Genomic DNA, 20,147 nt, shown 5'->3' with positions numbered 1-20,147 from the left:
TGGGATTGAAGGCAAGTACCACCTACTATAGCCACTAAGGAAATCTTTAAGCCTATCAGTGTGTCTCAAGATAAAGAGATACTGCTTATAGTGTCCATTTAGAGTTTTTGTTTCCACCAGTGGGGTGTGATCAGTGTCATCTGGATTTGGTCAGTTATCCAGCAAGAGGCAAGCTCTGGGTTGGAGTGTGACTTAGTGATACAGAGTGATACAGTGCCTGCCTGGTACTGGCATGGTCCTGGGCTCAAGTGCAAAAAAAAAAAAAAAAAAAAAAAAGGAAAGAAAGAGAAAAGCCAGAAAGAAAGATGACCCTGCCTGGGATTTACATGTGGAAGGAGAGAACTGATTCCCACAGTTGTCCTGACATTGCCACATAGGATGTTGCATGTATGACCCTTCATTCTCAAATAAATCATGTGATTTTAACAACAGAAGAAAAACCTCATTGGTTACAATTTTAAGTGATTTATACTGGGTCAAAGAATGGAATTTGACTCGTGTCTGCTCACTTAAAAGTTCTTTTTAGTCATGGTGGCCCACATTTTAATGCTAGCCCCATGGAAACACAGGAAGGCAGATCTGAGGTTGAGGGCAGCCTGTTCTACATAGCAAGTTCCAGGCCAATCAGTCAGGGCTACGCACACAGTGAAGCTGTTTGCTTTTGCTTTTGTTTTGTTTTGTTTTTTGAGACAGGGTATCTGTGTGTAGCCCAGGCAATCCTGGAATTCATTACGTAGGCCTTGAACCCAGAGATTTGCCTGCCTCTGCCTCCTGAGTTCTGGGATTAAAGGTGTCTGAATCTACCTTCCAGTATGAAACTCTGTCTTAAAAAAACAAAAGCAGGGGCTGGGGATTTAGCTCAGTGGTAGAGCGCTTACCTAGGAAGCACAAGGCCCTGGGTTCGGTCCCCAGCTCCGAAAAAAAGAACCAAAAAAAAAAAAAAAAAAAAAAACAAAAACAAAAGCAATAATAAAAACAAAAAAACAAAAAAAAAACAAAAACAAAAGCAAAATTATTGTGAGCGAGGGTGCCTGCTGTGACACACATGTGGAAGGCAGAAGATGGGTTGGGGGACTTCCCATCCCCTTTACACAGTAGGACTTGGGGTTCAAATCCAAGCTGTGAGGTAAGTTTAATAACTGCTTTCATCCAGTTTTTGCCAGCTTTCTTTTTAAGCAGTTTTGTAATTTTCCTTTTTCATTCTATGTTTTCATTATTGTTTATCCTACTATAACTGTGTGAATGCACCGCCAATATAAACTATGGGCTTGGGTTTTTGTCTTTGTCACTTTTTGGAGAGGTGGCCCAATGGTTCTTACAAAGGACCACATGGAGGCTCACTACCTCCTTGGCGCGAGTTTGCCATAGCACACATGTAAGGTCAGAAGACGTCTCAGCTGCTCCAACATGTCTGCTTTGAGACTGGCAGTGGCTTCTGCTATCTTAGCACTTCTGACACTGGGCCTGTAAGTTTCTGAGGATTCTCCTGTCTCCATCTCTGTAGGAATTGGGATGGCAAACATCCAGTACTGTGTCTAGCTTTATGTGTGGCCAGGAAATTCTGACTCGGATCCCAAGTCGCAGGGCGAGCTGCTTTGTCCACTGCTCACCTCCAGCTCCCCCAGTTGTCCATTGGACACTTTTCCTTCCTTCCTTCCTTCCTTCCTTCCTTCCTTCCTTCCTTCCTTCCTTCCTTCCTTTATTATATATGAATACACTGTAGCTGTCTTCAGACACACCAGAAGAGGGCATTGGATCCCACTACAGGTGGTTGTGAGCCACCATGTGGTTGCTGGGAATTGAACTCAGGACCTCTGGAAGAGCAGTCAGTGCTCTTAACCGCTGAGCCATCTCTCCAGCCCTCACTGTTCCTTTTTCAAGGTAGAGTTTCCCTGTGTGATTCTGACTGTCCTAGAACTCCCTTGGTAGTCCAGGCTGGCCTTGAACTCAGATCGCCTGCTTTTGCCTCCCAAGTGCTGGGATTAGAGGCATGTGCCACCACTGCCTGGCTGTTTTTAAAAATCATATTTATGTATTTGTGCTCAAGTGTCCTATGGGGCATGTGTGGAGAGCCTGTGGGAGTCTTCTCTTTCTCTCGTGTGGGTTTCCGGGATTGAACTCAGGTTGTCAGTCTTCACAGCAAGAGCCTTAATGCTTGGAGCCATCTCACAAGACTCTGGTACAGCTATTATAGTCCTAGCTACTTGCAGAGCATCAAGTTACTTAAGGTGCTCTGACTGCAGGTCTGAGGTTGGAAGGGCTGGTGGGCCAGGAGAGGAGTGGGTCAAAGACTAGGTGTCCGTCCACTCATTCAATTAAAGCACAGGACTCTAAGGTGTCCAGCATCCTGCTGTTTCTCTGTGGACACACATGGTTTGGTCTGAAAGAAGGACACCCACTTAGCTGGTCTTCTGGTGGTCTGCAGAGGACATCAGCCTGGTTTCCCTCTTTTCTCCTCTCCCTGGGTTTTAGAAGGGGCTTGGGTTGTGGTTTTGTCCTTGGTGAGTTGGTCCCTACCTATAAACTGGGGCCTTAATCTTCTCATCTGTGAAATGGAGTTGAGCCCATGAGGATTCTAAGACTTGATTTGAGGGAAGTTCTCCACACAGCATGTTACACGTGAACTACTGTGAGCTCAGATTTCCATAGATTCTAGTTTTTGCTTGTTTAAGTTTCAGACATTATTAAAAGTCCTGATTTTCTAAACATTTGAGATGTGTCAAATATTTGGTGATTCTAAGTATCTCTTTGTCACTGTGCTGCTCTGCTGAGAAGCTATGATCCCACACCCTCTGCTCCCTGGTTCTCCCAACCTCTGGGTCTGGAAATAGGGCAGTGGGTTGGTAGAGGGGCACTGCTGCCTGTACATGACCCACATTTAGAGACAGCTATGACAGCCTAGTGCTACAGGGCCAGGCGGGCACCAGGGTACCAGCCTCTAGGCCCCAGCGTGTATCACCTCTCAGTGCCCTTGGCTAGGGCTACCAGAGCCACTGTCATAGGTGTGTGTGTTTGGGGGTTGTGTGTGTGTGGTGTTGAATCTCCTCAGGGCTGAAGGCAGAGAGGCTGGGATTACTTCTTCATCCAGTTCTGCCCTAGACGTATGGTGACCTTGGGCACACTTGAGATCATCCAGGTTGTCCTTGCTGCCATGGGAGGTTGGTGGTCCTCTACAGCCCCAGGTGAGTCATTTACTAAACCTTTGTAGAAGGAAGCTATGGTTATTAGTGTGCTGGGCCAGGCCTGGTGGGGCAGAAAAGTGCAACTGTCCTTGCTGGAAGTAATTACCCTTTTATTAGCACAAAATTAAACCAACCCAGGAGTCCAGGGCCCAGGGATAAGTTAAGGCACACATCAGATAAGGGCAATATCCCCAGGCTGGCATGTCCCAAACTTCCTGAGCAAATCCAAAGAGGCCTGGTGGTGGTGAGGGTCTCAGAGGGCCTCTGTCTTCCAGGTGAAAGGGACAGAACCGGGTGTAGGTTGGAGGAATACCCTGTGGACACGTGGAGGTGACCTGAGGCCTTGGATCACTGGGAAGCCACTGGCAGCTCACTTCTCAAAGTAGGGCAGGTAGAAGAACTGGAAGCCCCGGCGGCCCTTGACAGCACAGTAGATGAAGATCACATGGTAGACTGTGGGGGTGGTGTCTGTCAGTGAAGGTACTTGTCCCTGTCCCACCCATGCCCCACTCTCACAGCACTCTTACCTCCTGGGACTAGCAGTAGGATGCCTGGCACAAAGAAGATGGCGCTGGAAACACCTATGGTAGAAAGAAACAGACAGCTCAGGACCAGGGGTCCCTGGGACGATGGCTGCCTGGGAAGACCTCCCTCTCTCCAGGAGGGTGGCTAATTTGTGCTGGGAGTTGGGAGGGTTTGCCAAAAGACCCAGGCAGGAACGAAACTCACCTGGTGAGGGGGCCACCTCCAGTCCCACGCCGACCAGGATAAGCACTGCACACATATGGGGTTGTGGAGGGTAAGGACAGGAGGGGTGAGGGCAGGTTTCAGCCTGATAGATCTCCCACCTAAACTGATATTCCCTGGGCAGAATACCTCCCAGGATGCTCACCAAGCTATGTTTTCAGGGAAGGGTAGTGGGCAGGCCCTGGGAAACAGCTATGAAATAGGAGTTTTACAGTATACTCTCTGAATGGCTGGTACTAAGAATTCCACCACAAAAAGCAGGCAGGGCTGGTGCAAAAAGCACCTGGCATGGTGGCAAGCACCTTTAGTCCCAGCACTCAGGAGGCAGAGGCAGGCAGATTTCTGTGAGATTGAGGCCAGCCTGGTCTACATAGCGAGTTCCAGGACAAACAGGGCTATATAAAGAGACCCTGTATCCCTCCCACCCCCTGCAAAAGGCAGATGGGGGGGGGCAGCAAGATGGCTCAGTGGGTAAAGAAGTTTGCCACAAAGCCCAACTACTTGAGTTCAATTCCTTAGACCCAACTGGTGGAAGCAGAGAACTGTCTCTTACAAGTTTCCCTCTGCTGAGCTGTGACATACATTTACCCTCCTCCTACGCCCACATACACACAAATCAAAGAATGTGACAGAAGGATGGATAAGTCCCTGTTCCATGGCCTTTTTAGTGGACGGATCCACAAGATCCTGAAAGCTATGATCTATGTGAGGAAAGAGGTCTGTGTGGGAGCTTGAAACAACTGCCTCAACTCAGCCCAGGGAGACAGTGACCTCTAAGCATGGCGGGAGGGCAGGAATGATTGGACCGCCAGGCCCTGTGTGACTTGATAAACTAAACCATGACCTGGTGGGACACAGGAGAAGCCACAGATGAGAATCCAGGCAGAGAGAATTCAGCAGAGGGAACAGCACAGCCAAGTCTTAGAGTCTGGAGGGCACCTGAAACTTTCTAAGAGCTTCCAGCACTTGATGACTGAACAAGAAAAACCTGGGAGAGGATTCTGGGACAGCACGTTATCTGAGGCATGGCTATGGCCTTTGCTGGAGAGGTCATAGCTGGACTCACTGCTGGGGGAGGGTACAGCCAGGGGGCCACCATGGACTTTTGTATATTTCATGTTCTACAAAAAGCATCCCAAAAACAGGGTTCACACTCATTCCCTGACCCTGGTTTCCGGCTGCAGGTTAGAGTAAACATCCTTTCTTAGAACAACATGCCTAGAGCCCTTGGTGGCTTTCTGGTGATCCCAAAGCTTGGCAGTCATGGGGCAGGTCTCAACCCCAGGCCATCTGCTATCCAGCTGCAACCCAAGGAAGCCCACTCTCCTGCCTGAGCTCGGGTCCTTACTTCCCACACCAGGATGCTATCAACACTTGCTTTCCTGGGTTGAGGAGAAGCTAGCAGTAGGTGTCACCAATGCCCAGCCTGAAGTGGTGCTAGCAAGTTGCAGCTCTGTCTCCTACACTCAAAAACCAAGAGGTGAGGGGTTGGGGATTTAGCTCAGTGGTAGAGCGCTTGCCTAGCAAGCACAAGGCCCTGGGTTCAGTCCCCAGCTCCGAAAAAAAGAAAAGAAAAAACAAAACAAAACAAAACAAAAAAAACCCCCAAGAGGTGGAGATTAGATTCTGGCCTAGAGACCTAGATGGCTGGGAGCTTTGACCTTCCTGGAGAAGAAAGGGAAGGGGACCTAGGGAGGCAGCCACAGTTGGTCCTTCTTTATGGCCCTGTGTTGATCCCAACCCTGGATGCCTTGGAACTTTGCATCTCAGTCCCATAAAGAAGACAGAAATATGTGGATGTGAAATCTGCCTATACTGGACCCCAGTTTCCCTCACTGAACAATGTGGGATGGAGAAAGGTCCTGGTCAGATCACAGATCACAGGAGAAGCAGGCCTGATACCTGGCCTCAGGGACACTAGTATCCTGAGCACTTGGACTGCCTTCAGGAACAGATTCTGGACCCTGCTCCTCACTTGCCACTTCTGTAAGGTTGAAAAAAATGGACCTGCCAACAGGCAACACAGAATAAATGGGAACTGTTACCTCTCTGTCCTCTGGCAGACTAAACAGGTTGAATTAAAACAAACAAACAAACAAACACACACCCAAACAATGGGGGGGAGCACAGGCACCATATGCCTTTAACCCTAGCTTTTGTAAGGCAGAAGCAGGACCTCTGAGTTTGAGGTCATCCTAATATACATAGCAAGCTCTAGGAAAGCCAGGGCTACACAGAGAAACCCTGCCTTGAAAAACCAACCAACCAACCAATCAATCAACAGGAAGTGAGTTGGGCATAGTGCATATAACTGTAATCCCAGAATACGGAAGGCAGGGGCACAACGATCAAGTGTTCGAGATCATACCTCACTGTCTGGGCAATATGAAACGCTGTCTTTCAAAAAGCGGGTAAGGAACTGAAGAGACAGCTCAGTGTTAGGAGCATATATTACTCTTGCAGAGGACCCAGGGTTGGATCCCAGCACCCACACAGTGGTTCCTAACCCTCCATAACTCCAGCTCCTAGGGATCCAATCCCTTTTTCTGACTTCCCTGGAGATTGCTCACACATGGTAACATCTGCATACACATAAAACAAAAATATAAAAAATAATTTTTAAAAAAACTTAAAAAAAGAAAAGGCTGGGTGATGGTGGTGGTGGTGGTGGACACCTTTAATCCTAGTATTAGGGAAGCAGGGGCAGGTAGAATTCCAGACCAGGTCTATAGAGTGAGTTCCAGGATAGCCAGGGCTACACAGAGAAACTCCTGTCTCAAACAAGAACAATAACAACAACAAAACAAGACAAAAATACTGAACCGGTACTTAGGTTCCATTTTTTTCCCTCCCTTTGTGCCTCTCTGGCCAGATGAGCAGGGCTGTGGGGCTAATCCTCTCATAGCCCCACTTGCTCAGTTCTAACAGGGAGGCCTAGAGTGCTAAGGGGCTTCAGAATCTGCTCATAGGAGGGAGGAAGTTAGACCTGTAGGACACTCACCTAGTCCCAACAGCAGAAGCAGGAAGGAGGCCAGCACTACCCGGCGGTTTTTCTGGATCAAAGGATGTTGGGTCCAGCTGGGTGGCAGGAGAGCAAGACAGAGGTCAAGGAGGTGGAGCAGGCAGGGAGCCAGGGCTGAAGGTGCTTGGAAGCTGAACCCCAAGTGAGGAGGCTCTTACCTGCAGCAAGCATTGTAGGAGCGCTGGGTGCTACTGCTGATGGTGCTGAAGGACCACTGGGAGCTACGGATAGACATGTGCCCAGAACCCCTGAAGGACAGAAGGACGGTGGCGGGAGGGGAAGATAAAGTCCAGAGATAAACTCAGGGTAAATATAGGGACTGAGGTTAACCTCTGCAGGATAGAGAGGTCAAGGGTAGGGGGGTGAGAGTGAATTATAGAATGGGGTGTGTGTTAAGAGGAATGAAAAAGGGAAGGGTGGGGACTGGGTTAAACAGAGGACTCCTCAAATATAGAAAGCCCGGCAGTGATGAGGTGGTGGCACGGGGTACTGGGGTAAGGTGACCCAGCTGGACAGAAGATCCCACGAGGGAAATAGGGCTGGGGTCCCTACACGACAGATACGTGCATCTGGCTGGGGACTGGGCAGGTTCTTGCAAACAGGAGCCTGAGACATGGGCCTGGGATGCAGAGTGGGTCCCCACCTGGCTCTGACCTGGTGCTGACTCCCCCATCAGGCTCCGGAGAGGCCTGGGCTCCATCCTCATCATTTTCCAGATTCTGTTCCAGAACATAAGGTCCAAAGAGGTTTCAGGGTTTGGGCCTTTTCACTCCCCTCTGGGGTGAGGAGAAAAGCAACCAGACAGCATCTGCCTGGCAGGTCTGGCAGCTAGCTGCTCCCCTGGCTCTCCCTGCCCTCCCAGCAAAACTGGTTTGATGATTCAGAAACCAAAACCTGGGTAGGAAGTAGGTGGTTGTTGGGGGCTTCAGCACAGAAGCCAGCAGGAGTGGGTGGAGGGCTGCCAGCATGGTTCCCAGGGGCAGGTGACCACTCAAATAGGGCCCTTAGGATTTTTCAGGGACCCAACATAGAGACTCTGATTTGGTGTAGCGTAGCACAGGCTTCTGTTTCCTATGTCCCAAAGAACGATAGGGTTGGGGGAAGCTACCTGAGACAATGATTTATGGTGTGGTTGAAATTAAGAGATGAGCAAACACATCATGTGTGGGGACCTCCACTTTTAGGATGATTTTCAAAACAGAGGGGATGCAGATTCTCCAGAGGTCATGTGGCCTGGGGCCCAAGGGATGCTGTAAGAACCGACAAGGTCTGGTTCAGATTGGAAGTACTCCCCAAACTCCAAGGAGTGATATTGGGGTGTCACTCTACAGGACAGGTGGGTTCTCCACTGTTACTTAGGCCTGAGTTCCTAGTCTGGGTTTGCAGCTCTCCAAAGCTGCATTGGGACCGAACTAGAAGCTCAGAGGGCAAGGACATAACTCTGGACGAGCAGACACATCTAGGGGACAGTTTTCCGCTCCGCTGGCATCTCTAGGAAGAGGCTCCGGCATTAGACTTCTCCGGGGCCGGACCTGGGGCCCCGCCCTATCCCGGACAAGAAGGTGAGACAGCAGGGCCATTCACCTGGTAGCGTAGCCGGGACTGCTTTTCTTCATCAGTCACCTCGAATCGGGCCCGGCGATCGAAGTGCAGCGGCCCGAAGCGGGCGACCCCGCTCGACTCGGGCCCAGGCCCCGCGTCCTCCAGGGTCAGCTCGAAGGCGTCATCGATGCTGAACTGGGGCCGGGCGGCGCTCATGGCCCCCGCCGGCCTAGGCGCCTAGCGCCGCCGCCGCCATTTGGGCCCGCCACGGCCCCGCCCACCAAACAGGTCCCGCCCCTGCAGGCCCTGCCCTGTAGCCCTAGGAGCGAAGATTTGCCCTCTACAACGGCCCCGCCCTGCCCGCTCCTCCTCCACAGGCCTGAGTGCAGAATGCCGAGTTGATTCGGGAATCACGTCAGAGTCTCGCGGGTAGCGGGACTCGCGGCGCCACCCAGAGGCTACCTTGGTGAGCGACAGCCCGGGCTGTGACGGAACTATCTAGGCTTGCTCTTGTAAGAGTGGAGTGGGTGTGGGGAAGGTTGGGGAGGTAGGGGAGGTGGGGCGTTGGGTTGGTGGGTGTGGGTGGATGTGTGGCTGCTTTCTATGCCCAGCTGCTCAAACCTCATGGGGTGGCCTGCGTTCTAGCTCGCACTCTTGTGCTATCGAAACTCTTGGACCTGTTCCTCCATCCTACTCACCACAGCTTCCAACGAAGCTTTCTCTTTGTTCACTGCTTTCTCTTCCGTGCTCAAGAGTGTTTGGAACTGAATAGATGCTCAATAAATATCTGTGACAGGACCGAGTAGGCAGTTTGCCAAAGTGGTACATCGGGGATTTGAACCTACATCTTCCTAGCTCACAAAGTGTTTGTCCTCCTCCATGTCCAACCACCCTCTCATTTTATGATCTCCCATAAAGGACTGAGTCAACCCAATTTCTCAGTTTATGGTGAAAGAGGCTCCTCTCTGCTTGTTGTAATTCATTTTTCCCTCCCCTTTTCCCATTCCCTCCTCCCTTTTTCCTCCCCTTCCTTTCCATCTTTCCCTTTTTCTCCCAAGACCTAGCCTCACAGTGCTTCAACAGACCCTGCCTGTCCCGTCCCACACATGGCATTGTCTTCTGTGTGGGTGTGTTTGCAATTTACAAACATGGTGTCCCGGATCAAGTGCATTCTGTTGTTTGCATTTTTCCATTTTTCCACATGCTTCTTGTTTGCTGTTTCTATTGACTATAGGCGAGGTACCAGTTGGGCTTCCAGCACTCATCCCCACAGCAATCAGGCTGAGGTTGCCTCATGCATAGATCACTGCTGTCTATTATGGATGGTAGGAGGCCTCCTCTTCCAGCAGGTGGTTGTCTAGGTCATAGGGGGTTTACCTTAACACCTACCCCAAGGCCTTTCTCTCAGGCCATGGTGGCATCCAGTTTCCTAAGAGCTGGTAGTTCTGATGGACACAAAGAGATGCTTCTCTCCTTCCCTGGCCTTTTTGGTTGATTGGTGAGGTATTTTCGACACTGGCATCTTCCTATGTGGCTCTCACCAGGCTGAAAATTGCTATGTAGACAATGCATAGGTCTCCTGGCTCAGCCTAATGATGGCATTACAGGCTGACCATTACACATGGTTTCTTTCTTCCTTCTTGCCTTCCCTTTCCCTTCCTTCCTTCCTCTGTCACTCTTCCTTCCTCTTCCTTTTTTCTCCTCCCTCCTGCCTTAACATATTTATTTATTGTGTTTGCACACAAGTCTGTGTGTGCATGCCTATGTTACGGCACACATGTAGGTCAGAGAACTTACTGGGAGTAGGCATGTTTTTGTCCACTATGTGGGTTCAGGGGCATCTAACTCAGATTATCAGCCTGTGGCAGATGCCTTTACCAGACCCTCTCTTCTCTGTACTTTCTTTTTTTTTTTTTTTAGATTTATTTATTTATCTCATGTATGTGAATACACTGTCACTGTCTTCAGACACACCAGAAGAGGGAATCGGACCCCATTACTGATGGTTGTGAGCCACCATGTGGTTGCTGGGAATTGAACTCAGGACCTCTGGAAGAGCAGTCAGTGCTCTTAACCTCTGAGCCATCTCTCCAGCCCTGACATTCTTTTATATAAATTATATAAATTTATATAAATTTATGTGTATGAGTGTTTTGCCTGCATGCATACCAGTGTATCAGATGGTGTGCCTGGGACCTGTAGAGGTCAGAAGATCCCTCAAACTGGGGTTACAGATAGTTGTGAGTGGCCATGTGGGTGCTAGGGACCAAACCCTGGTTGTCTGGAAGAGCAACAAGCACTCTACACCACAGAGCCATCCTACCACTCTGTCTCAAGTACTTTTCCCATTAAGTTGTCTGTGTAATAAATCTATCTCACATTATGCCAGTCTTACATCATTGGGAGAAATACTACTTGCTCTTTAGTCTGTCTCATCTTGCATTTGTGTGTGTGTGTGTGTGTGTGTGTGTGTGTGTGTGTGTGTTTGAGACAAAATTTGTTCTTGGGGTAAAATACACATAACATTAACTTGCCACCCTCGCAGTTTCAAACTGCCCAGTTCAGTTATGTATTCACAGTATTGTATGGCCAGTCAGTCTGTAGGGCTTTTTAACTCTGTAAAACAGAAACTCAGTCCTTATTTACTTAAAAAACAACTTCCCCATTCCCACTGCACCATTCTACTTTCTGTCTCTATGAGCTGCCTGTGCAGACACTTCAGTAAGTGGGATCATACAGCATTTTTAAATGTGTATGTACATTATACCTGTGCCTGGTGCCCACAGAGGCCACAAAAGCACATTTAGTGTGCTGGAACAGGAGGTTATGAAGGCCTATGTGGGTGTGGAGAATGGAACTCACATCCCCTGAAGTAGCCAGTGCCCTTAACCGCTGGCCGTCACTCCAGCCCATACAGTATTTTTTCATGACCGATAGTTCACTGAGAATATTGGTAGGATTATGTAGTGTATTCAATTAGCTTACTTTGTGGGTGTGTATGCTAGAGAAAGAACCCTGGGCCTCTCGAATGCCAGGCAAATGCTCCACCCTCAGTGAGATACACCCTCAGTCCCTAGATTAACATTATTATTATTATTGTTGTTGTTGTTATTGTTATTATTGGTTTTTCAAAACAGGGTTTCTCTGTATAGCTATTGCTCTCCTGGAACTCTCTCTATAGACCAGTCTGACCTTGAACTCAGAGATCTGCCTGCTTTTGCCCCCCAAGTGCTGGGATTAAAGGTGTGCACCACAGCCACCTGGATAATATATTATTTTTTTTAAATTGCTTTTTAAAAAAGATTTTATTTATTCATTTTATATATGATGAGTACACTGTCACTGTCTTCAGACACACCAGAAGATGTTACAGATGGTTGTGAGCCACCATGTGGTTGCTGGGATTTGAACTCATGACCTCTGGAAGAGCAGTCAATGCTCTTAACTGCTGAGCCATCTCGCCAGCCCAATATATTATTTTTATCTGTTCATATCTTCCATGCAGTGGTGTATACTTATCAGCCATATCAGTCAGCCTTCCTTCTGTTGTACTTTCTGGAACACGAGCACAGCAGATTATGTTTTACTAACATTCGGTATAGCTTGCCTGTAAGCTCTCTGTTGATGGAAAACAAAACCAAGTGTGTTTCCTCTTCCCTTCAGAAGCCCTTCTCGGAGGACTTCTTGCTGGAAAGTGAAGCAGTCAAGTGTGTGAAGCACTTAGCACCTGGGGCTCAGGGGAAACACACTAATCCTCCTGGTTATGATGAGGGATGAAGACACTGCAGAGGTCCCAAGACTCCCCTACCTTGTGAGAGCAGGAAAGTCTCACAGCTGCTGTTTACAGCTAGATTCCAGGAGGAGAGACAGACCATTTCTCCCCTAAAGTAGCTCTTTCCTACCATCCATTTTTTCTCTAATATGTAGGGGCACTTATTATGCACTACCCAGATTCATCCAAACCCAACGCGTTGGGGTTCCCATGGGGATACTGACCCTAAACTCTTAAGGGGTAAGGGTGGGGAGGGGATAGTTAAACAATTCCAAGTAGTAATCTACCACTGAGCTACATCCCAACCCAGTCCACTTATTATTATTTTTAAGACAAACCATTTAACCAACTGAGGGGCTTAACGTACCCCATGTTGGCCTATGTATAACCAAGGATGACTTTGAACTCCTGATCCTTCTGCTTGCCACCTTCTGAGTACTGGTATTTTAAGTGTGTGTCACCACACCAGGCTTCCTTCCCTTTTTTTCTGAAGACAAGTGAATCTAGACTCCAGAATCTAGATGTCATAATTTATGCTAAGCATGCAAAATAAAAAGGGCCAAAGGGAATACACAGGTGGAGCTGTTTTTTTCGTTTTTTATTTTCTAACTGGAATGCCGTTAAATAGGGCATCTATAACTTAAATGGAGTGGCACACAGCTACTAGAGCTGCAGTCCCAATAAAGCCAACTGAGCACAACTGGCAGGGGAGGCCACAGTCGCGTCCCACTGGTTAGGCTCCGCCCCTAAGCAGGTTCAGGGCCCGCCCCCAGCTCCGCGGTAAAGCCGCAGCATTAAGAACCAATCACGGCTCTTTCCTTCATTCCCTCCCTTTTTGGCTTCTGCCCTCAGTCAAAATGGCGCTTGCTCAGAAGCTGCCCAGGCTCTAGGAGTTGCCGAAACAGGTCCGGAAGCTACCGAGCGAGTCCGGAAGTTGCCGAAAGGGAGCAGCGGGGAAGGAGGATGGCGGATCTCATCGCAAGACTTCGAGAGGACGGGATCCAAAAGCGTGTGATACAGGAGGGCCGAGGAGAGTTGCCGGAATTTCAGGATGGCACTAAGGTTTGTGTCCATCCTCTCCCCCTTTTCCCAGCCTCTCTTCTGAAGCGCGGTGCGCATGCGAGGCGGGAGGAGGCCGTAGGTGAGAGGTTGCGCATGCCCAAAGCGCAGCTGCTAGTCACCCTACCTCTTACATGCGGAGCTCGACGCTGATTGGTTTGGATTTAAGTGGGAGTAAATTCAGATATGTCTACTCCGCCCCTTGGCTTTGCTTTAGGACTACATTGGACCGGTGTGTGTGTGTGTGTGTGTGTGTGTGTGTGTGTGTGTGTGTGTGTGTGTGTGTGTGTGTGTGTGTGTGTGTGTGTGTGGTGTGTGTGTATGTGTTGTGTGTATGTATGTCTGTGTTGTGTGTATGTATGTGTGTGGTGTGTGTGTGTGTGTGTGTGTGTGTGTGTGTGTGTGTGTGTTGTGTGTGTTGTGTCATCCCAAAATGGGGGTTTTGGTGTGGGTGTGACCTCAGTGCTGATACCTGTACTTGAAGGCTCAAAGCTCATGCAGTTAGGGCAACCCTCATTGTTTACATAGGGAAACTGAGGTCCTGGAACTAAAAAACACAGAGTCCCAGCGATCTAGTTTTCCAGACCAAACTCCTACATCAGCTTTCTGATAGCTGGTAGCACTGCTTTCATATCTGGGCACCGAGCTCAGGTACCCCTTCCCTGAGACACTCCGTATCTCTAGGTTTCCCTGCTCTGTTGCTGTAGATCTCTAATAACCGTGTGAGCTGATACCAGTGAAGTCGAAAGGAAGAATTCTGTGAATGAAAGTATGCCCGCTGGCCCGTGGTGTTAAGCCACCAGGCAGAGAACCTGATGTGAGGGTAAATGCTGAGAGAAAGAGAGAGCAGGCCTGTGGTGGCAGTGATCAGCCCTGCTTGAAAAAGGTATCTCCAAGCTGGGCCTAGTGGCATAGGCCTACAATCTCAGCCACTGGTGAAGCTGAGGCAGCAGGATTGAAAGTTAAAGAGCAGCCTGGGCTACATCATGAGTTCAAGGCCAGCCAGGGATACTTAATGAGACACAGCTTTAAAAATTAGAGCGATGGAGGTAGAGAGCAGGCTTTGGAGGAAGCCCGGTAAGAGGGATTCCAGATGGAACAGACTAGGATACAATACAAGGACAGAGGAGTTGTGGGCAGGGGCACCCAGCAAATAGGAGCAGGCAGGACTAAACAATCACTGGGGGGTCAGCAGCACAGACAGTCTTCCAGTGGTGAGGTGGCTCAGTGAATAGAGGTGCTTGCTGCCAAGACTGATGACCTGAGTCAGATCCACAGGACCTCGATGGCAGAAGGAGAAAGTGACTTCTGCAAGTTGTTCTCTGATCTCATACAAATACTGTATCATATGTGAGCCCCCAAATAGATAAGTAAATGTAATATAAAAATATCACCAGGGTTAGGGATGGGGCTTAGTGGTAGAGTCTAGGATGTAGAGGCCTTGGATTTTATCCCAAGAAGAAAAGTAAAAGAGAAGGCCCAGCCCAGTGAACCCGGAGGTTCATGTTCATGGTTCATCTCCCACAGTGCTAGACAGGTATGGGTGATTCTGTTTTACTGATGTGGAAACCGACTTCAGAGAGTCAGCACAGCCACATACCAGTTAAGAGTGTGGGCTCAGCTAACCATATCCTGTTGAGATTTCCGTCTCAAGCTTTCCTCTGGCTGCCCTCACTCTAACATGATCTTATCTAGAGTCAACTTTTTGAAATGACTCCATGCCCAGATTACACCCAAATGTGGGTGTCTACCTCCCCTCACCCTTCTGCCCTTGATGTTGGAATGGCACCACAGTATTCTTGTTTGTTTGTTTGGACGGTTGGTTGGTTTTTTTGAGACAGGGTTTCTGTGTAGCTCTGGCTGTCATAGAACTTACTCTGTGGACCAGGCTGGCCTTGAACTCAAAAGATACAGCTGTCTCTGCCTCATGAGTGCTGGGCTTAAAGATGGGAGCCACCATGCCCAGCTATGACCACACAGTCTTTTTTTTTTTTTTTTTTCTTTTCTTTTCTTTTTTTCGGAGCTGGGGACCAAACCCAGGGCCTTGGGCTTGCTAGGCAAGCTCTCTACCACTGAGCTAAATCCCCAACCCCAACCACACAGTCTTAATCTGTTCCATGTGCTGACTCTAGTCCAGGCAGAGTTGCCAGGATCATACAGAAACTGTCCATTTTTGCCCCCTCCTACTATCCTCATCCCTTTAAAAGTGACCACATCACAGCAACAAGAACCTAAATTGGATTATATCCCACTTCTGCTAGGAGCCAACCAGTGGCTCTCATTTCAGAGTAAAAACTCACTTCCTCAACATGGTCTATGTGCCTGTGGACCTCAACCCTACTCATTGCTGGGACTCTGTGGAGTCTGCACTCCTTGTTCACACTGTGGCACTGGCCTTGCTGATTTGAACACCCCACACTTTGATCCATTGTGTGCTTTTGTACCTGTTGTTCCTTTGGCCTAGAAACTTACTACCTAAGTCCCCTGCCTGACACACTCTTTTCTTTATTTCTTATTTCCTATTCTCTGCTTAAAATTTGCCTCCTTGGAGAAACCCCTGCCCTACTTCTGTAAATTTTTTTTCTTAAAATGCTAAAAAAAAGCAAATTCATTTTCCACTAACATAGCATATGGTTTCGTCTGGCTCTCCCTCCTTTATTCTAGAAAGACCGTGGGAGCTCCTCAGTGGCTCTGTGGCGTCTTATGTTTCTTTGTGTGTCTTACACAGAGTGTAGGCATATAGTAGGAGCTCAGTAGGCCTATGTTGAAAGCATGATTGAAAATGAGCTGTCTCGGGGGGTTGGGGATTTAGCTCAGTGGTAGAGCGCTTGCCTAGGAAGCGCAAGGCCCTGGGTTCGGTCCCCAGCTCCGGAAAAAAAAAAAAAAAAAAAAAAAAAAAAAGAAAATGAGCTGTCTCAGCCCTGTCCCCCAGTATCCACGGGCTCTCATCCTCTTGCTTCCCTGTCCTTACATGGCTCTCACTGAGACGTGGCTCTCACTGAGATGTGGCTCTCACTGAGATGATGGGATAGAGCCAGGTGCAGCGCTAGCTGGCGGTCCGAGGAGAGTATCATCCCTTGTGTTTACAAGCACTGTATTTGAGCTGGGACTTTAGTGGGGCTCTGTTCCTTCACCTGATGTCCCATGTGGTCTCGCAGGCCACCTTCCACTTCCGGACGCTGCATAGTGACCCGGAGGGCTCCGTCATAGATGACAGCCGAGCACGCGGCAAGCCCATGGAGCTCATCATCGGCAAGAAGTTCAAGCTGCCTGTGTGGGAGACCATCGTGCGTACCATGCGTGAGGGGGAGACGGCCCAGTTCCTCTGCGATGTCAAGGTAACAGTTCTGGGCTCTGCGGCATTTGTCTAGACATGCTCTATGTCTGATCCTCAGGGCCCCTGCCCTGGCTTGGCCACAAACTGCCTAAATAAAGATGGGAGGTGGTGATGCATGCCTTTAATCTTAGCATTCTCTCAAACCACCACCAGGCTTGCATCCTGGTCTCTATTCTCTTCCTGGTCCATAAACCAGACTTCAGCTAGGGACTCATTTTTAATTGCAATTGGCCCATAGGACCCATTACCTCACATTCTATGGCTCTTGGTCACTATTAGGGTGGGTTATATGTGGCTGCTCACATGTCTGCTCCTAGACAACGAACTCCTTGCTCTTCCTTCTCATTCATTTCCTATCACTTGCCCTCTCCTCAGGCTTCAAAGCCAATTCATGGTTATCACTGCTGGGAAGTCCCCCTGACTGCTAAGGGTTTTCTTGAACCCCTCTTCTGGGTTCTTCTACCCTCATGTCCTGTGTGATAGTCAGGATCTGGCCTCTGTCTAATTGTACCCACACATGATGGGAACTGGGAACCTCTTGCTTCCAACTGGAGCCAATGCAGAGCCCTTTGTCCAAAACCATCTGCGTGTGGATGTCTGCTGGTAATCTACCGTGTGCATAGAGCAGGGGACAGTGAGGAGTCCATTATATGAGTTCCACCATCCCTACATCTTTCTAAGGGTTCTAGGTTAAGTCTTCTGTTTCCGTCTTTCCAGTGTTTTGTCTGTCCTGGTACTGAGGGCTGAACCAGGGCATTGCACATGCTGGGCTGTTAACTACCTCTGAGCTACATACTCAGTCCTACTCCTTAGATAGAAACAGGTATGGTTTCTTTAGTAATAATGGTTGCACCAATGCACCAGGCAGCTCCCCTGGGGATTCTTTATGTTGTTGTTGCTGCTGTTGTTTTTGTTGTTGTTTGGTTGTGTTGATTTTAGAGACAGGGTCTCTTTGTAGTCCTGGATGTTCTGGAACTTACCATGTAGACCAGAATGGCCTCAGACTCAGGGCTCAGAGATCCATCTGCCAAGGTGTACACCACCACGCCCAGTTCCCCTGGAGATCTGAAGCTGCTGCCCTGTGCTTGACTCTGAGGTGGGCCTTTGCACGAATAGAAGTGGGCAGCAGAAGGAAGAGGTGGTGCTGGGAACGGGATGTGGTAAGGAGCTTGGCTTGTGGGCCTGGAGGGGAGAAAGAGGAGAGCCTAATACTGGATCAAGACCAATAGGACACAGAAGGGAATTGTTGGTCTGTTTGTGAATTAGGCAGGTGCTGGATTTGGTGGCCAGAGATCATGGCAAAGTTCCACTGTGAGGGTGGAAGCCAGGCACCGGTGATGCACACCTTGAATCCCAGTATTCAGGAGGCATAGGCAGGGGGATCTCTGAGTTTGAGGCCAGCCTGGTCTAAAGAGTGAGTTCCAGGATAGTCAGGGATACATGAAGAAACTCTGTCTTGAACCCCACTCTCCTCCCCCAAAGAAAGAAAAACAAAATAAACAAAATTAAGAAAGAAAGAAGGGAGAAAGGAAAGGAAGGAAGGAAGAAACCAAGCAGAGGGAGAAAAGCCTCCTGGTTTTCCCTGTGTGGGTGGTGATGTTGAGACTTCTCTTGTGCCCAGTGAGCACCTGAGAAACACTGACGGTGCCTCTGCCTCCCCCCTGCAGCACACAGTCCTGTATCCTCTGGTGGCCAAGAGCCTCCGCAACATCGCTGAGGGCAAGGACCCCTTGGAGGGCCAGCGGCATTGCTGTGGAATTGCTCAAATGCATGAGCATAGCTCCCTGGGTCATGCGGACCTGGACGCCCTGCAGCAGAACCCTCAACCCCTCATCTTCCACATCGAGATGCTGAAGGTGAGACCCTCCCCTTTGTCTCAAAGTGACACTAACCCCCTTTACCTCCTGTATCCCGCTGCCCAGGGTTGGTCTGTGGAAAGGGGCAAGGATAGGAAAACTGGACGCTCCTAGGGCCCCATGCCTCTCAGGCCTCACTGATCACCACCTTGACTCTTGTGCTTTGTCCTTGAGCCCATCTTTTCCTCCACAGCTGGCCGTGCTTTGAAGGTGAGGGGTTAGGTAGCTCCTCTTGTCTACATAGGCTACTTCCCATGGAACATGTTCTGCCAGGGCGTGGGTGTCTGCCATCATCCTCACTGTTACGTGAAGTACTTGGTACTCCGTATGCCCCGGCATGCAGGGGCTGATGAGTGCGTGCTGAGAGACAAGTGGTCAGGGGACATGGTTTCCAGCACCTAATGTCAGAGGCCTGATCAGGTTTGCTGCAGAGGACTCCAAGGTGCCCCATGGCCTCTGCTTTGAATTGGTTCCTGCCTTGGCAGGTGGAGAGCCCTGGCACCTACCAGCAGGACCCATGGGCAATGACAGATGAGGAGAAAGCAAAGGCAGTACCACTCATCCACCAAGAGGGCAACCGCTTATACCGTGAGGGGCAGGTGAAGGAGGCTGCTGCCAAGTACTACGATGCCATTGCCTGCCTCAAGAACCTGCAGATGAAGGTATCCTCAGAGGGACATGTGTGGGGAGGGACACATGGAGGAAGCAGAGGCTAGGGCCAGGTCTCATCGTCTCCACTGTCCTTGCCTCCCCACACCCCAGGAGCAGCCTGGATCACCCGACTGGATCCAGTTGGACTTGCAGATCACACCACTGCTACTCAACTATTGCCAGTGCAAGCTGGTGGCTCAGGAGTACTATGAGGTGCTGGATCACTGCTCCTCCATCCTCAACAAGTATGATGGTGAGCACCAGGCCCTCTGCACTTCAGACTGGCCTCTTCCCACCCAGCGCTGTGGGCACTTGGTCCTGACCCTCAGCTTTAACATCTCCCTCAGTTGAGCTCCCCACAAGAGCCTGACCAGAGCTTCCATGCCAGCAGGGAGGGGTCGTGTCCAGGAAGTATGAGTGGTACAGTGTGATGGGTGGTTTGCTGTTCAGAGTGTACCAGCTCTCCCCATGGTGGGCTAGTGCCAGAAGACAGGCTGGCCAGTCTCCTCTCATGCCGCTTGCATGCCTTCTGCTTTCTGGTGTCCCCGCAGACAATGTCAAGGCTTACTTCAAGCGGGGTAAGGCCCATGCTGCTGTGTGGAATGCCCAGGAGGCCCAGGCTGACTTTGCCAAGGTGTTGGAGCTCGACCCTGCCCTGGCGCCTGTGGTAAGCAGAGAGCTGCGGGCCCTGGAGGCACGGATCCGGCAGAAGGATGAGGAGGACAAAGCCCGCTTCCGGGGCATCTTTTCCCACTAACAGGACCTCAGTTCTGCCCTGCCCTGCCAAGCCCACTGCTGCCACCACCTGTCAATCCCCCACTGCCACCTTGTGCTTCTGTGTATATAAAGGCCTTATTTATCTCTCTGGCTTTGCAGAGCTAATCCGTCCTGAAGGCTGGTCCTCAGTGGCCAGGTGCTTGGTAGTCAGTGGGAGGGAAGAATTCAGGGTCTTACCTAGTTCCCTACTGGTTTGTGGTAA

At 49.7% G+C, this 20,147-nt stretch overlaps 2 protein-coding genes across 17 annotated transcripts; one reads left to right on the top strand and one right to left on the bottom strand.

Moving 5' to 3' along the window:
- Positions 1-3,271: 3,271 nt before the first annotated feature.
- On the bottom strand, positions 3,272-8,775 carry Tmem134 (transmembrane protein 134). 15 transcript variants are annotated; one of them, XR_015630922.1, is made up of 7 exons: positions 8,536-8,775; positions 7,595-7,670; positions 7,110-7,199; positions 6,931-7,007; positions 3,912-3,956; positions 3,710-3,763; positions 3,272-3,600 (listed from the first exon to the last, which is right to left on the bottom strand). XR_015630922.1 is itself a non-coding variant. In XM_087573733.1 (7 exons), exons 3-7 carry the CDS (start codon positions 7,184-7,186, stop codon positions 3,553-3,555), a joined length of 336 nt encoding a protein of 111 aa, XP_087429859.1. In that variant the 5' UTR covers positions 7,187-7,199; positions 7,595-7,670; positions 8,536-8,775; the 3' UTR covers positions 3,272-3,552. The 15 variants fall into 15 exon arrangements, 9 of the variants coding, with proteins under 9 accessions (XP_087429859.1, XP_087429819.1, XP_087429811.1 ...); XR_015630928.1 differs by having other exon boundaries at positions 3,272-3,635; positions 7,110-7,172; XR_015630932.1 differs by having other exon boundaries at positions 7,110-7,172.
- Positions 8,776-8,877: 102 nt separating this feature from the next.
- Aip (AHR interacting HSP90 co-chaperone) lies at positions 8,878-20,033 on the top strand. Of its 2 annotated transcripts, NM_172327.3 has the most exons (7): positions 8,878-9,005; positions 13,118-13,327; positions 16,483-16,662; positions 18,329-18,517; positions 19,003-19,179; positions 19,280-19,421; positions 19,720-20,033. In NM_172327.3, the coding sequence occupies exons 2-7, from the start codon at positions 13,229-13,231 to the stop codon at positions 19,923-19,925; spliced, it is 993 nt and encodes a 330-aa protein (NP_758830.2). In that variant the 5' UTR covers positions 8,878-9,005; positions 13,118-13,228; the 3' UTR covers positions 19,926-20,033. The 2 variants fall into 2 exon arrangements, with proteins under 2 accessions (NP_758830.2, XP_087499290.1); XM_087643164.1 differs by lacking the exon at positions 8,878-9,005 and having other exon boundaries at positions 13,116-13,327.
- Positions 20,034-20,147: the final 114 nt, after the last annotated feature.

Source organism: Rattus norvegicus, chromosome 1, assembly GCF_021556685.1.
Source record: "Rattus norvegicus strain SHRSP/BbbUtx chromosome 1, alternate assembly SHRSP_T2T, whole genome shotgun sequence".
Classification (NCBI taxonomy): Eukaryota; Metazoa; Chordata; class Mammalia; order Rodentia; family Muridae; genus Rattus; species Rattus norvegicus.
Note: the sequence above shows the minus strand (reverse complement) of the source record. Positions and strands in the feature narration are given on the sequence as shown.